At 41.3% G+C, this 15,590-nt stretch overlaps 1 protein-coding gene across 2 annotated transcripts; it reads left to right on the forward strand.

The window, feature by feature from the left end:
• The first annotated feature begins 721 nt into the window (after nucleotides 1–721).
• On the forward strand, nucleotides 722–14,734 carry ZFP37 (ZFP37 zinc finger protein). Of its 2 annotated transcripts, none has more exons than XM_055123659.1 (3): nucleotides 722–901; nucleotides 5,054–5,180; nucleotides 12,030–14,734. In XM_055123659.1, the coding sequence occupies exons 1-3, from the start codon at nucleotides 728–730 to the stop codon at nucleotides 13,574–13,576; spliced, it is 1,848 nt and encodes a 615-aa protein (XP_054979634.1). In that variant the 5' UTR covers nucleotides 722–727; the 3' UTR covers nucleotides 13,577–14,734. The 2 variants fall into 2 exon arrangements, with proteins under 2 accessions (XP_054979634.1, XP_054979635.1); XM_055123660.1 differs by lacking the exon at nucleotides 12,030–14,734 and adding an exon at nucleotides 9,728–10,392.
• Nucleotides 14,735–15,590: the final 856 nt, after the last annotated feature.

Genomic DNA, 15,590 nt, shown 5'->3' on the forward strand with positions numbered 1-15,590 from the left:
CCTTGGCCCTCCTATTTTTCCTTCTGGCTCTCTAAAGTCTTGAGAGGTATTGAGATTTCCAGTTTCCCAGCAGATTTTGGAAAAAAAGAGTTCAAACTCTGTATTTTTTTTTAAAGGGCTAAGTCACTATTTCTTTCTCATATATTTTTACATTGAAATAGATATAAGCACTGAAACAAGAAATTTTATCATTACAAACAATAGAGCTTTCAGAACTACTTTAGAATTTTTTGACTAAAATAAATTTAACTGCTTATATAAATTTTAGCATCTCAGGGAAAAAAATTCTTGCAATTAAAAAAGGTTAAAAATAAAATTAAAAAGGTTAGACTTCAGTGTTTGCTTGTTTTTGACCACCTAAATCTTTAATAAGGTATAATTGTGTAACAGTTTGAGGTAACTTGCATAGGTATATTTAATAAATGATATTAAACCATAGCTACTTAATACTCAAGATGTGTTTTTGGCATAAATGTTTTCTCTGGTCATTGATAAATTCTTATTTCACTTCATGATTAGCTGCCCCAGATGATTTAAAACTTCGGAGGCGGAGTGAGTTGAGGCATCTGGAGCCAGGAGCAGGATCTCTGCCACACCTCCCCGTCCCGCGCTCCCCGCTCCAGGACCCCGCGCCTCTGCGCTTCCCGCCTCTCTTCCGCCGAACCTAGCCCCCAGACTCCACTGTACGGATATCTTTGTCAAGATGGCTGCGCCCGGGAGCACCACCATGGCTGCTGCCGGACCGGCGGAGGCCGCGCTGCGGGACGCTGCCATGTCTGGCTCTGCCTGCAGGACGCGCCGGACAAAGCCAGGGACTGTGCACCGGACAGCGGCCGGGACCCCCGAAGAAGCCTGCTATCTGCCGGAGATGGCTGTGTCCGAGCCCAAGGACCGCGCCGCGGTGAGCGCGACCATGCGACGGGCGAGGGGGTCCGTGGAAGGAGACGGTGGAAAGAGGAGAAGTGGAAACTTGGTGGATTCGGCGCCCGAGGGAGGGCCTTTGGCGCTGGGGTTTAGAGTCCGGGCGATCTCGTCTGGGGTTCCCTGAGTGCAGGCCGGTTGGGATGATGAGGATGGGGCTGGGGCTGGGGCTGGGGCTGGGGCTGGGGTTGGGGCGGGGCGGGGGGGAGTGAGGGGGGGCAGTGGAGTGAAGAGCTGGGAAGAGATGGGGTGGGGACAGGAGAGGTGATGGGGATGGGGGAAGGGATGGAGATGGGGGAGGGAATTGGAGTGGGAGGGGGAAGCTATGGAATGATGGGCTGAAGAGATGGGAAGTGATGGGGAGGGGACAGGACGGGAAGGGGTTGGGAATGGGGGAGGTGATGGGGATGAGGCGGGGCAGTGATGGGAGGCATGGGGTGAAGAAATGGTCAGTGATGGGGAAGGGACCTAGGAAGGGATGAGGATGGGGATGTGATGGAGATGGGGGAGGCCAGTGACTGAAAGGTTAGGGCTTGGAAGACTCTGGGGATCAGAAATGGGGGAGTGGGGGCTTCATAATGTAGCTGAGATTTAGGGGTTCTGTGGGAGCTGGCTATCCCTATGAGGAACCAGCGTTTCGTGCTTGCCTTGTGGTGTTTAGAGACTAGATTGTACGCAGCGATGTGGTGAGAGGCTTATTGCAACCACCTAAGACAAGAGATGATGATGATTTAGAATAGTTTTAGTTGATGGTATGTGATGATTAGTTGATATGAAAAGAAACGAGGCTCCTGTATCTGGAGATGAGTTAGTAGAGTTACCGGTGGGTTGACATGGAACCCGAAGGAAGAAGAATGGGGAAGTGGGGGAAATGTGGGTTCTATTTTCTGAGACGGGACTTGTGTTGGCACAGAACATATGAAAATAAGATTCGGCGTGAGTGATAATTTTGGACATTCTGGATCTATCAAGTTAGAAGCTCATTTGCTTATCCAAGTAGAGAAGATGAGTACTCACTAGATTTACTAACCTAAATCTTAGGAGAGATCTGGGATAGGGAATTTATGTTTGAAAGCCATCCACTTGTGTTTAAAGCTTGGATAAGATTGGATGAGACCGCCTAGGGAGAGGAGGCCGGGGAGAGGAGAGCGCCAAGGACTGTCCTGGGTTACACCAACATTTAGAGGTGTACCTGAAAATAAAAGACAACAGGACAAGTTACATAAATCTGTTTCAAAGAAGCAGAAAGAAGGACATTTTTCAAGACAATGGGCACAGTCAATGTGCTTCATGCTCTCCTGATAGAGGAGAGCTAGAAGAGAACAGAACAGAGAAAATCTAAACAAGACAGAGGCAAATTAAGGCTACACAGTAGTGGAAGATTGTGAAGGGGTTAGGATCAGTGGACTAGAGGCTCAATGAGGTTTGAGAATCAGAATAGAAGAGCTAGGGAAAGTGAGTTAAAGGAGTAGGAAATGAAGGTCAAAGGGTGTAAGTAGAGGTTTGGAGGTGGTTTAGAGGTTTGAGGAATGAATGAATATGTAAGTGTTGGGTTTTATTTTGGAAAGAGGGCTGTGAGGGTTGTTCTTGCTAGGGAAGGGAGAGGCCAGACTGTTCAGTAGCTCTTCTGCTTTGGTGTAGAGATCATTCAGGAGTTATGGTGAAAAGGAAGCTGGAGCTTACAACGACTAAGGCAGTTCAGAAACCCTTGGGAATATGTGCATTTGGGAGCAAGTGGTGGAAAAGATCTGTTGCTCTTTGGGAGGCTTGTTGGGAGCAGTCACTGTGGAATTAGAGACTTGAGTGGCTGAGAGTTCAGTGATAATCATAATGTGGGTTATTAAGTGGCCAGAGCTCTTTGAGGTTAGAGATCAGTGACATTTGCCACTAGTTGGTGCTCTCTGGGATAAGGGATAATCTTCAGATGTTTAAAATTTGAAGACAGGGGCCAGTACAGTGGGCAGGGTGCTTGTGTTGCATGTGGCCGACCTGGATTTGATCTCTGGCACCTGTACAGTCCCCTGAGGCCCACCAGGAGTGATCCCTGAGTGCAGAGCCAGGTGTAAGCTCTGAGCACAGCCAGGTGCAACTCAAAAACAAACCAAAACATTGAAAATAAAATAGAACATGTTTGAGCATACACTTATTCACATCAAAATTCTATAATTCTCACCTGCTTAATAAGGGATCTTTAGTATGCTTTAATATGTCCCCTCCAAAATTCTACCATTTATTTTTACAATTATTTTTCTTATATCATACCTCTTTATTTTTTAAGAGCACTTTTTATAGTGCATAAGAACAATATAAGCTTACTTAGATATAACTACACATTTTACATTTTACTGATTTTATTATTGATAGCCCGCTCTTCCATATTATTGCCTTCACCAATCTTGAACAAAATTTTTTTCTAATAATTTCTCCTTCGTTTCAGAAATTCCTTTTCTCTTTTTCTTGTGGGGTGGCTCCTAAGTCAGATTTTACATGGACCACCCTGGTTTGTGGGGGCCTCCAGAACCATACCTGACAGAGATGCCTCCAGAATTGTACTAGGGCATTCTTGGGGAACCATGTTGTGCTGGGAATTATACATCTCTGCAGCCCCAAATTCCTTTTTTTCCTCTCTCCCCTCCCTCCTTATTCTGTCTTATCTCTTCTCTTTGTTTCTAAAGTACATAGTTATTACACTTCCTTCATTTTTATATGCCTCACATATCTTTATTTTGTTTCATAAATTATATTTTTTTGCTAATTGTAAAAATCAGGAGTCACAATTCTACTTCAGAATTCAGTGTATAAATACTACTTTGTAATTATATATTTAAATTTATATTCAAATATATAAATTTTATGTTTAAATATATTTACACATAATTTAGAATGTATAAATTATATTTAAGTATACATTATTATATTTAAATATAGCACTGTAGCACTGTCATTCAGTTGTTCATCGATTTGCTCAAGTGGGCACCAGTAACGTCTCCATTATGAGACTTGTTACTGTTTTTGGCATACCGAATATGCCATGGGTAGCTTGCCAGGCTCTGCCATGCAGGCGGGATAATCTCGGTAGCTTGCTGAGATATAAATATGCATTATTATATTTAAGAAGAGAGAACAGGATAAGACTTTTTTTGTCTTTCTGGTATTCTGATTTTTTTTATTCTGATTTTTTTTTATCCTCTTGAATAAACAAATTCATCATAAGGACATTCTTACTCAATTTTGGATAATTACAACAATGGACTAAAGGCCTGAGTGGCTTACAAACAAAAATAACTTTATTTCTGAACAATTATAATGGTTGCAAGTCCAAGATCAGGGTGCCAGTATTTTCAGTTCTAGAGAGTGTGCTTCCAAGTTTCAAACTTCTCAGTGAATTTTCACAAAGCAGAGTAGTAGAGAAAGGAAGCAAGCTCTCATGACTCACAATAAGGCCACTAACCCCGTCACAAGAACTCCACCATCGGGACCTAACCTACTCCTAAGTATCTTCCAGAGGCTTAATCTTTGAATGTCATTACAGTCTAGGGTAAGGTTTCAATGTATGAAGTTGGGGGAGACAAACATTCAACTGATAAGAGGAACATGATTTTTTTTTTTTTTTTTTGCTTTTTGGGTCACACCCAGCGATGCACAGGGGTTACTCCTGGCTCTGCACTCAGGAATTCAGGAATTATTCCTGGTGGTGCTCAGGAGACCACATGGGATGCTGGGATTTGAACCCGGGTTGGCCACATGCAAGGCAAACGCCCTACCCGCTATGCTATTACTCCAGCCTGGGAACATGATTTTTATTTCTTAAAAAAAAAATGAGTAGGGGCTGGAGCAATAGCACAGCAGGTAGGGTGTTTGCCTAGCACGCAGACGACCCGAGTTCGATTCCCAGCATCCCATATTGGTACCCTGAGCACCGCCAGGGGTGGTTCCTGAATGCAGAGCCAGGAGTAACCCCTGTGCATCGCCAGGTCTGACCCTCCCCCCAAAAAAAAGAAAAAAATGAGTAGTAGTATATATACAATATAATGATCAATCTTGAATGGTCAAGGCAAGAACAAGTTATTCTCATCTTTTTCAAATCAGTTACTAATGTGGATAGCTGACTTAATAGAACATTCTGTTGCAGGGATCAGTAACATTCAAAGACGTGACTATGGCCTTTACTCAGAAGGAATGGGAACAGTTAGATCCGGCTCAGAAGACTCTCTACAAGGATGTGATGCTGGAGAACTATAGCAATCTCGCCTCTGTGGGTAAGGGCAATTCCTTGGTAGTTCAAAATACATCGACTTCTCTCAATGCCTTGATAATGTGGGCCTTGAGTTTTATGAGTTAAAGAGTATTTTAAAAAAAATCTCTTCTTGGGTACTAGGCAAGATACTTGTGCTACTCACTCCAAAATGAATGGTCATTATAGATCAGGTACATGACATCTGCATTGTGAAGTTTCAGGAAAAATATATTTATCCTTTGAATAAGAGGATACCAAACTTATTTGCCATACTGGACCCCTTTCAGAAACAAAGAAAGAAAGAAAACCCCAAAGCACTCAGCACCCCTCTGGAAAGCTACCTTCTTTAAATGAACAAAGTGTTCCCAACTTCGTTGCATCTAAGGCTACTACCACTCTCTGCATCTCTGTGTTCTGGGACCCCGCAGGGGCTGGTATGGCCACTGGAAAACCACATTGTAGTTTCCCACCTGGAGAAGCCCTGCTTTAGAGGTTATGAAGTTCAAATGGTAGGGCTTGACCTCTAGGATTATTCCAACACTCAGATTCTATGGTTTTTTTATGAGCAGGGTGTAGAGCTCCCAAGCCAGATATGATCTCCAAGTTGGAAAAAGGAAAAAAGCCACGACTGGGAAAAAGGAAAAGACCAAGTCAGGGTTAAGGCAGTTAGAGTGAAATATCAAGACTCAAGGAAATAGGGTCCAGTGAAAGGAAGTACTTCTGTTGTTGGTGTCACTTTAGAATTCTTCAAAGCATCATTTGTCATTAAATTCTTCTTAAAGGTCCCAGACCTTTCTTTTTTTTTTTTTTTTAATTTTATTGAATCACCATGTGGAGGGTTACATAGTTCTCAGGATTATGTCGGTTATACAATTCTCAAACACTCTTCCCTTCACCAGTGCCCATCCTCCATCACCAACCCCCCCCAGTATACCTGCCGCCCCCTCCCACCTCCCCAGTCCCCACCCTTGTACTTGATAAGTTTCACTTCATTTATGCCTTATCTCGATTACATTCCATGTTTCAACACACAACTCACTACCGTTGTTGGGGTTTCCCCCAAAAAAGAAAAGCAGTCCTATTGCCAAGGAGGCATTTGATAGTTCTCCACTGCTAAGAATATAGAGATATTAAGTCCCGCTGTTTGTTACATAGCTTTTCTTTTTCCCCCTTGCCCCGCGCCACCGAGTTCACGCCTGTTTAGTAATCGCCACGCTGCCTGACAAGGGAAAAAAAAAAAAAACGAAAAAAAACGAAAAGGATGGTTATTTCCCGTCATCAGCAGACGTGGGGCTCTGGCTTAGTTGATAGACTAGTAGAGTGTCTGGAAGCAGTTTCTGGAACCGAAGGTCTTGCGCTGGTATCGGCTCCGGCTCGAGATTCCACCAGCGTCCCACTGTTCCATGTACATAATTTTTCCCCTTATATCCCATTCCCACGCCACCAGGTCTGTTTGCTTAATGGACATCACACTGTAGTTGACGACATGCCGCGTTTCTTCCCGAGAAAGAAGAAAATTTCTTCTCAGCTGGCGTGGGGATATAGCTTAGTTTAGTCTAGAGAGATGGCTACCGTTTTGATTGCCTTCAATATTTCAGCAACAGACTTACTATTCTTGTTAGGATCTCCCACAAAAGTCCGACCCATTAAAAGCGAACCATTACATATTGCTGATGCTAAGATGACATTAGGTTTTGGGTTTCTGTATAAAGTCCAGGGAAAGTACAACCAGAAATAACATCACTACAAACTTTTACCCTTTTATGGTGCTCATAAGATGGAGAAGTCCTGCGCTGTGCTCAGGAGGGAGGAGTTGAGAGAGAGAGACAGGTTAAGAGAATTGGGGGATGCCCGGGTCCCACTGTTTCAGCGCACCGTGGGGTCTCTGGTCCCATGCCGGAATTAGTTCAGTGGGCTGCCTGGAGTCCAAGGGCGCTCCCTTGGGCTCTTCCATCATGTTCGCTCCGCAGCCGGATCCAAAGGGAAGCACACGTGGGGGAGGTGGGTTTAAATATCTATCTGCAGTGGGCGGGGGTCGCCGCCCCCGCCCCCTGGGGTCTCCCGCAAGCGCGCGAAAGCGTCCTGTTTCAGCTGGATCGCTGGCTCCATTTTGCGCTCAGGAAAGCCGCGGATCCTGCGCTGTGCTCAGGAGGGAGGAGTTGAGAGAGAGAGACAGGTTAAAAGAATTGGGGGATGCCCGGGTCCCACTGTTTCAGCGCACCGTGGGGTCTCTGGTCCCATGCCGGAATTAGTTCAGTGGGCTGCCTGGAGTCCAAGGGCGCTCCCTTGGGCTCTTCCATCATGTTCGCTCCGCAGCCGGATCCAAAGGCCCCAGACCTTTCTTAATCAGGAAGTAGTGCTGGGGACCGGCCCCAGGAAAACAGGCCCAAAGCAGAGATGCTGTGAGGATTAAGGAATTAGTTAGAAATAAGACTGAAAAGCATGGGGCTTGAGGTTAACAGCCTCAGGCCGAGACCCTTGACTGTCCTCCGTGTATAAGACTTATTGCTTGGAACCAGTCGTCATCAGAAGGAGAAAAGCAACATTCTTTGATCAAATATTTAACTATCTTAATCTATCCAGGCTAGATTTTTACACATCCAGAGTCTAAGTATATCAGGAAAGACATCATTGTATGGACTTCCTCAAAGGGAGATTCTTCTAGAGTGTGGGAACAAAGATGAAGTAGTTATAGGACCCTCACCTGGACAGCATTCTGCCTCTGGGTACCAGCATTTAGGGCTGGTTCCCCCAAATTCCCTATCTTGTCTGTCTCCTTTATATCTATCTATTCCCAACAAAGTAGTAATAGAAAAACATCAGACGAAGGAGAGTTCAATCTACAAAATATAGTCCTAAGCCAACGTGATATGCGGGAGTCTTTATTAATAACACTTGTATTAGCTTGCTCTATTCCACTAAAGAATGACCCCTAAATCTTAGGAGCATATTGGTCAGGCTGAGTTCCTGTTCTATTTTAGCTTCAGATGGATATCTATACCTGAACTTGGCTAGTTCAGTTCTTGTGGTAGCCGGGAAAAAAGAAATTAGTGGATCCAGATGACAGATGCTTAAAATAAGATAGGTATTATGGTCTGCTTGCATTTTATTGATTAGATGTATCATCAGGCCACTTCTGAGTTTAGCAGGGTAAGAAAGTATAATCCTTCCAATCAGGGGGATTCAAATGACTTATTTTTACCTCTCAGTTTTCACTGACCTTGCCCAAGTAAATCTTTTATATTACACCTAAAATACTCCAATTCCAATTATATTTTTGAGTCCATATTTTAAAAAATAAAGGCCACACATGAAGGTGCTGGGGAGAGGTGGGTGGCATGTGGCTCTGGATCAAACTTAGGGCCTCACACATGTGCTTTAGCACTTAAGCTCTATTGTTTGTCCTCAATCATCTGTCCGTGGGAGCACACCCACTAATCCTCTAAGACTATTCCTGGCTCAGTTGCTTTGGGATCACTTCTGGGGGTGTTTAGGGACCATATGTTGTGTTTAGGATTAAGCCCTGATTTTCTGCCTACAAAACTTGTGCTCCAACACATTGAGATACCTCTCTGATATTCTTGAATACATTACAAATTTCTTTTTGGATATTGTCAACAGACATTAGCATATTCTGATATGAGTTGGGAATGTGGTTCAGTGCTTGTCGTCCTGAGTTCAATACCAAGCACTATAAAAATTCAGTTATTATTTATAGCATTACAGTTCCCAAGTTATCAGAATGCCATTACTACCTTTAAGCACCTTCTAACTCCAAATTTGGCAATACTCAATGAATTTCTCAAGACCAGAGGGATAAGTTTTTCAAATAACAAATGAAGAGACCTCATGATGTTTTTGATCTGTCCATTAGCAGTTCTAGTTCTGGCTAACTTTGCTCTCTTTCTTGGTGTTACTATGAAAAATAATCTGGAATCATTTCATGCATCTCTATCATTGGTACAGTGAATATCTTTTTCAAATTCTTACATAATATTTAGAGATACTTTAAGGAACAACTATTCTACTTTATTCAATGGTTTTTGATCCTAATGAATACCATAATGCCATTTCTGAAGATGTGGTCAATTTTTTTGTTTGTTTGGGTTTTCTTTGGCCACACCCAGCAGTATTTAGGGATCACCCCTGGCTCTGTGCTCAGGTATCACTCCTAGAGGCTTAGAGGACCATATGGTGTGTTGGGGATTGAGCTTCGTTGGCTGCATGCAAAGCAAGCTTCCTTTCCACTGTACTAGGTCTCTAGCCCTTAAGATATTGTCATTTTAGCTAAAAATTCTTGCTTTAGTTGTGGTCTTATATTCAGGATAAGCCTATAACCTTAATAAAATGCTTCCCAAAACCCAACTCTCCTTTAGTATTACTTATCCTATGAAACCAGTTCACTAATTCAAATTCTTCTCCTTTTCCTCATGATAAATTTCTTATGTAGTGTTTTATATCTTTCCTACTAAAGATATTAGTTGGAGCCAGTTCAAATAATTGTTTTAAGTGTTCTTATAATATTGCACCGCAAGGGTAAACATTTGAGTTTTTTTTCTCTTTTCACAGGGAAATTTGTCTCTCTCATCTCCTTAACTTCCATGGGCATTGGAAATTACTGCCTTTGTAATGCTCCATAGACAAGTTCTTACATATATATATATAATATATATATATATATATATTTTCTCTCAGAATGCTTGCATCACCAAAATAAAAAGCAGCTGGAAACTCTATCTCTCCCTACTATGTCTAGCCTACTACTTAAAGTAATGTTTGTCTACTCCATGGAACAACTCTCTTGTAAGGTCTTCATTAAGGGCTAGAGACATACGACAGTGGGTAGGGTGCGTGCCTTGTTTGCTTCTAACCTGATTTTGAGCTCAGGCATCCCATATGACCCCTCCAGGAGTGATCCTTGAGTGCAGAGCCAGGAGTAAACCCTGAGAACAGCCACGTGTAGCCCCCAAACAACAAAAAGTCCTCCATTAATGTTTGGAGTTACAGGTTACTAGTAGAGCTTATGCCTTGTATGTGTAAGGAAGACCCATGGCACAATCTTTGACACTTAATTGTTCCCTGGCCACTGCCAAATATAATCCTAGTAGCCCCTGAGTATTGCTGGATGTGGCCCTCAAGCACTGTCAGTTGGTGCCCAGTACAAGAAGTGGTTCCTAATAAAATTTAAAAAAAATGATATTATTAACATGATCATGGGTGGTAGCAGTAGAACATTTTTCCTTTCTTATTCCTCAGTCACCTGTAAACCATCTAGTACTCTTACAATTACAATAAACTTACAATTTTTCTCTAAGTAAATTAAAATTTATTATAAGACATGAAGAATATTATTACCCAAGGTCATATACTTTAGCCAGTTCTATTTTTCATAATTAATTTTTTAAAAAATTTTAAATATTTTTTTATTGAACCACTGTGAGAGATCCTTACAAAGCTGTTTATGATTATATTTCAGTGATATAGTGTTCCAACACCCATTCCTCCACCAAAGTACATTTACCAGCACCAATGCCCTCAGTTTCCCCAACCCCCAAGCCTGCCTCTATGGCAAGCACTTTTCTTCTCTCTCTCTCGATCTCTCTCTTTCTCTCGCTTGCTCCTCCTTTGGGCATTGTGGTTTGCAATACGCAGGATATCCCTTTACCTATTTTAACATTAAGTTCTTGTCCTGTGTGATCATTTCCAGCTATTATTGTCATACTGGTCCCTTCTCTAACGTACCTACCCTCTGCTTCATGAAGATTTATGGTTGATTCCAACCACTGGCTAGTCCTCCTAGCTCCCTTTTTCTCTGGCCATAGATATTAGTTTTCTACCATATATATATGTTTATATACCAGAAATGAATGAAGTCATTCTGTATCTGTCCCTCTCCTTCTTTTTTTTTTTTTTTTTTTTTTTTGCTTTTTGGGTCACACCCAGCAATGCTCAGGGGTTACTCCTGGCTTTGCACTCAGGAATTACTCCTGGCGGTGCTTGGGGGACCATATGGGATGCCAGGGATCGAACCTGGGTCGGCCGCGTGCAAGGCAAACGCCCTACCCACTGTGCTATCGCTCCGGCCCCAGTGTCCCTCTCCTTCTGACTCATTTCACTCATCATGATACTTTCCATGTCCATCCATTTATAGACTTTAGGCAGTTCTTACCTGGAACTAAAACCAGGAAGTTTTGGGTGCCATTCATTATTTGATAGGAAAGTAGAGCACTCAAATAAAGTGCTCTGCTTTCCTATATATTCAAGCATGATTTTTTTACTGATAAATCTTACATTTATGTCGGGGAATATGACTTTATTATTACTTATTTTGTATCATTTTAAAATGTGAGTGTCCCATAGAAATTAACTAGAGTATGAAATTTTAGGAGAAATGGTTCTTGACTATCTTGACTTCAGCTAGATATGTCTCTAGTTGTGATGGAGAATCAGAGTATCAAGGACTGTGAGAGCCAAACACTATGGGTGGATTGAAAGTTATCAGAGATAGGTAGTTTGTACTGAGAAGATAGCTCAAATCATAGCAGATATAATCTCATGCCCTATAAACCTTATTCATTCTCTGTTCACTGCTCCATATATTAAGTTACTATTTTATCCCAGGTGGGAAGGTCATATTTGTAAATTTTGAAAGCTATAGCTATCACTGTTGCCAGTATTCTTATTTTACTCGAGCACCTACCCTCATCCATCCAGAGCTAATGAAGATAGGGAGATATGTTCTTTGTATTGACTTTACTATGGGAATCTGGCTTGATTATTCAAGCCCAAAACAGGACTTTAAAAAAAGTTTTATCCTCAAATATTAAATCTCAAAGTTCCACAAAAAATGTTTGGTTGAATTCTGTTTTAGAAAAAGCCCAGAAAGAAGATGGACAGCTCGAAAATCAGAAATCTCAAAACAAACTCCTTATGGAAGTTGCAGTCAAGAAAAAATCCTTAACCAAGAAGAAAGGCCAGGAATGTAGTTCACTGGGGAAAAAGCATGTGGGTACAAAACATGTTTCTTCAAAGAAAAAGTTGCTTAAATTTGATTCACATGGAAAGAATTTGAAGCAGAATTTAGATGTACCTGGTCACAGAAGAAATCATGCAAAAAAGAAACCTGATGTAACTAAGGAGCACAGGAAAACAATCAGCAATAACTTATCCGATATAAAGAAAGGCAAAAATCAAACTGAAAAAAAACCTAAGAAATTACCCAAACATTGTTCAACTAATAAGTGTGACAAAACTCAGTCCGGCAAGAAACATGAGAAATTAGCTGGTCATTGTCCATCCAGTCCTAAGGGAGACAAAATTCAAACTGGAGGAAAAAAAGAGAAATCTTCTAGATGTAGTTCATCTTCTAAGCGTGACAAAACTCAAACTAAAGTGAAATCCTATAAATGTAATCAATGTGGGAAGCTTCTCAGCCATAAGCAAGGACTCATTGACCATCAAAGAATACATACTGGGGAGAAACCATACGAATGTAATGAATGTGGAATAGCTTTTGGCCAAAAGTCACACCTTGTTGTACATCAGAGAACTCACACTGGAGAAAAACCATATGAATGTGATAAGTGTGGTAAAGCCCATGGTCACAAACATGCCCTCACTGACCATCTAAGAGTTCACACTGGGGAAAAGCCCTATAAATGTACTCACTGTGGGAAAACTTTCAGACACAGTTCAAACCTCATTCAACATGTGAGATCTCATACAGGTGAAAAGCCCTATGAATGTAAGGAATGTGGAAAATCTTTTAGATATAACTCATCTCTGACTGAACATGTGAGAACGCATACAGGCGAAATACCCTATGAATGTAATGAGTGTGGAAAAGCCTTTGCATACAGTTCATCACTTACTAAACATATGAGAATTCACACAGGTGAGAAACCCTTTGAGTGTAATGAGTGTGGGAAGGCTTTTAGCAAGAAGTCACACCTAATTATACACCAAAGGACTCATACGAAGGAGAAACCGTATAAATGTAATGATTGTGGGAAAGCCTTTGGGCATAGCTCATCTCTGACGTACCACATAAGAACTCACACCGGGGAAAGTCCTTTCGAATGTAATCAGTGTGGGAAGGCCTTCAAACAAGTCGAAGGCCTAACCCAACACCAGAGAGTTCATACTGGGGAAAAGCCCTATGAATGCAATGAATGTGGTAAATCCTTTAGCCAAAAGTCACATCTCATTGTACACCAGAGAACTCATACTGGGGAGAGACCCTATGAGTGTAACGAATGTAGGAAAGCCTTCAGCGCCAAGTCACAGCTGGTTATACATCAGAGATCCCACACAGGAGAGAAACCCTTTGAATGCAGCGAATGTGGTAAAGCGTTCAAGCAAAATGCGTCCCTTACCAAACATCTGAAGACTCATTCTGAAGAGAAATCTCATGGTTAAAATTATTGTGCCACCTTTTTTTTAAAAAAAAAAAACTGAATTGAAGGTTTTATTTAACCTTAGAAACATTCTGAACTTCAGGATGTTAGAATGTCTCTAAGAGGCTGAAGAGATCATGCAGGGGCTAAGGTGCTTGCCTGGCATGCAGCTGATCTGGTGTGAGCCCCTGGACCTCATGTGGTCCCTGAGAGCATTTCCAGGAGTGATCCCTGAGCACAGAGCCATGAGGAACTTCGAGCATTGCCAGGTGGGACTGAAACCTGCCACCCCAAAACCAAAAAACTCAAATATCTCTAAATAGAAATCATAGCTTATTCCGTGTGAGAGAATTTGAAAATAGTTCTTCATGTAGACACAGTGGAATGAGAATTTAAACTTGATACCAAATCTTTTGTAGAAAATGTTATTTTCAAAGCACTCAATTACTATATATATGTTTAGATAGAAATATGAGATTTAAAAATTTGTAAATAAATTGAATGATTATAGAAGTAGATGAACAGATGACACATGTTGATAATTCTTATAGTCTGTAGGTGTTGCTATTAAGTGTACATGAGAATTGGTCATGCTTATCTCTATTGCCTTGTGAGGCCATTCATATAATCCTTTTCTTTGCTATTACACTCAGGTCTCTTATTTCCTTTTTATATACTTCATCAGTCAAATTTATGTAAAAATGTTTGCACAAAATAAAATGGAAATCAAAGAAGACAACAAGTAGAGAATGATGTCCAAATATGTTAAGTGAAAAGGCTGGTGGTTGAGCCATCTACATACTATATTTCCTTTGTGTATAAACTGTATCTGTTCTGTATCTCTTTGTAAAATATCTGTATGTATTAATGTATGTATACATGTATTTATATGTGACTGGGCTCTATTTGAAAAAAAAATAGACGTGGTTGCCATTGACATTGGAGCTACTGACCCTGGTTCCATCTTCAGCACCACAAACGGTCCCCTGAGAACTACCAGCAGTGTTCCCTGTTTTGTCATATACATGTGTTTTCACAGTACAAGTTTTAATATGCATAAATCAATACTATGTTTTTTTTCACTTGGCTCTCTCTATAATTCGAAAAATTTCTCATGCCTCTTCATGAACTAAACGTGAATAAATTACTTTTGGTAGCAACTGCAAGTACTTTTATTAAAATAATTATAATTAACAGCACTGTTTCTTCTTTTGTTTTTTTACATAATATGACTAATTGTAATTATAGGTAGAAATGATTTTCTGAAAATCATTCAATTTTATCTCACACTCAGCATACTGATACACCAACACCTCAGTCAGAGATTGGAAACATGTAATAGCAAATGCCACTGTTCAGTGTCTTGTCCCCTATATCTGCTGTACTTTGTAAATCACTGTACTCTTTCTTTGTAAGTCAGATTTGACCTTACATTCATTTCTTTTTAAAAATTTTTAAAATTTATTTTCACAAGGTTGTTCACATTAAGTGATTACTTTCAGTATTTTAACACCAATTCCACCACCATTACACCTTCCCACCACCATTATTTCAAAATTTCCCACCACCATTCAAGCCTGACTGCCACAGGCAGATGCTAGATAATTTATTTTCTATTGCTTATTATGAATATTATGAGAGGTCTCCTGGAATTCTAAAATTGTAAATGATTGGGGTTTAGATGCATCTCTGTAGGGATCTAGTCCATTCTGAGATTCATTTGTGAGACTCTGGATCAGGTGCTTTGATACACTTAAATGGCTCCCAAAGGCAGTTTGTGGGTGTGACAGTCAGGACCCCGAGGGGGCTGAGAGATGGAAAGGGACAGCTTGTCCAGCCCCACCATGTGGCCTGGAGTCTTTAGTCCCTGGTTCCCCATACCTGGGTTTTTCTTCTGGAAGTTTGTGGCCACTGGGAGTTCATTTGGAGTGGGAGGAGAGAGGACACTCACTCCATCTGAGGTGCCCCAGTGAAATCGGCTCAGCATGGAGTCCAGAGAAATCTCCAGTCAGCTGCTATCTTCCAGGATTCACTGC

This window comes from Sorex araneus, chromosome 1 (assembly GCF_027595985.1).
Source record: "Sorex araneus isolate mSorAra2 chromosome 1, mSorAra2.pri, whole genome shotgun sequence".
Classification (NCBI taxonomy): domain Eukaryota; kingdom Metazoa; phylum Chordata; class Mammalia; order Eulipotyphla; family Soricidae; genus Sorex; species Sorex araneus.

What these genes read in the sequence shown, in the direction of transcription:
- ZFP37 (XM_055123659.1), top strand. Translation starts at nt 728, where the DNA reads ATGGCTGCTGCCGGACCGGCGGAGGCCGCGCTGCGGGACGCTGCCATG. An exon ending in AGCCCAAGGACCGCGCCGCG is followed by an intron (nt 902 to 5,053) that starts GTGAGCGCGACC and finishes ATTCTGTTGCAG; the next exon opens with GGATCAGTAACATTCAAAGA. An exon ending in TAGCAATCTCGCCTCTGTGG is followed by an intron (nt 5,181 to 12,029) that starts GTAAGGGCAATT and finishes ATTCTGTTTTAG; the next exon opens with AAAAAGCCCAGAAAGAAGAT.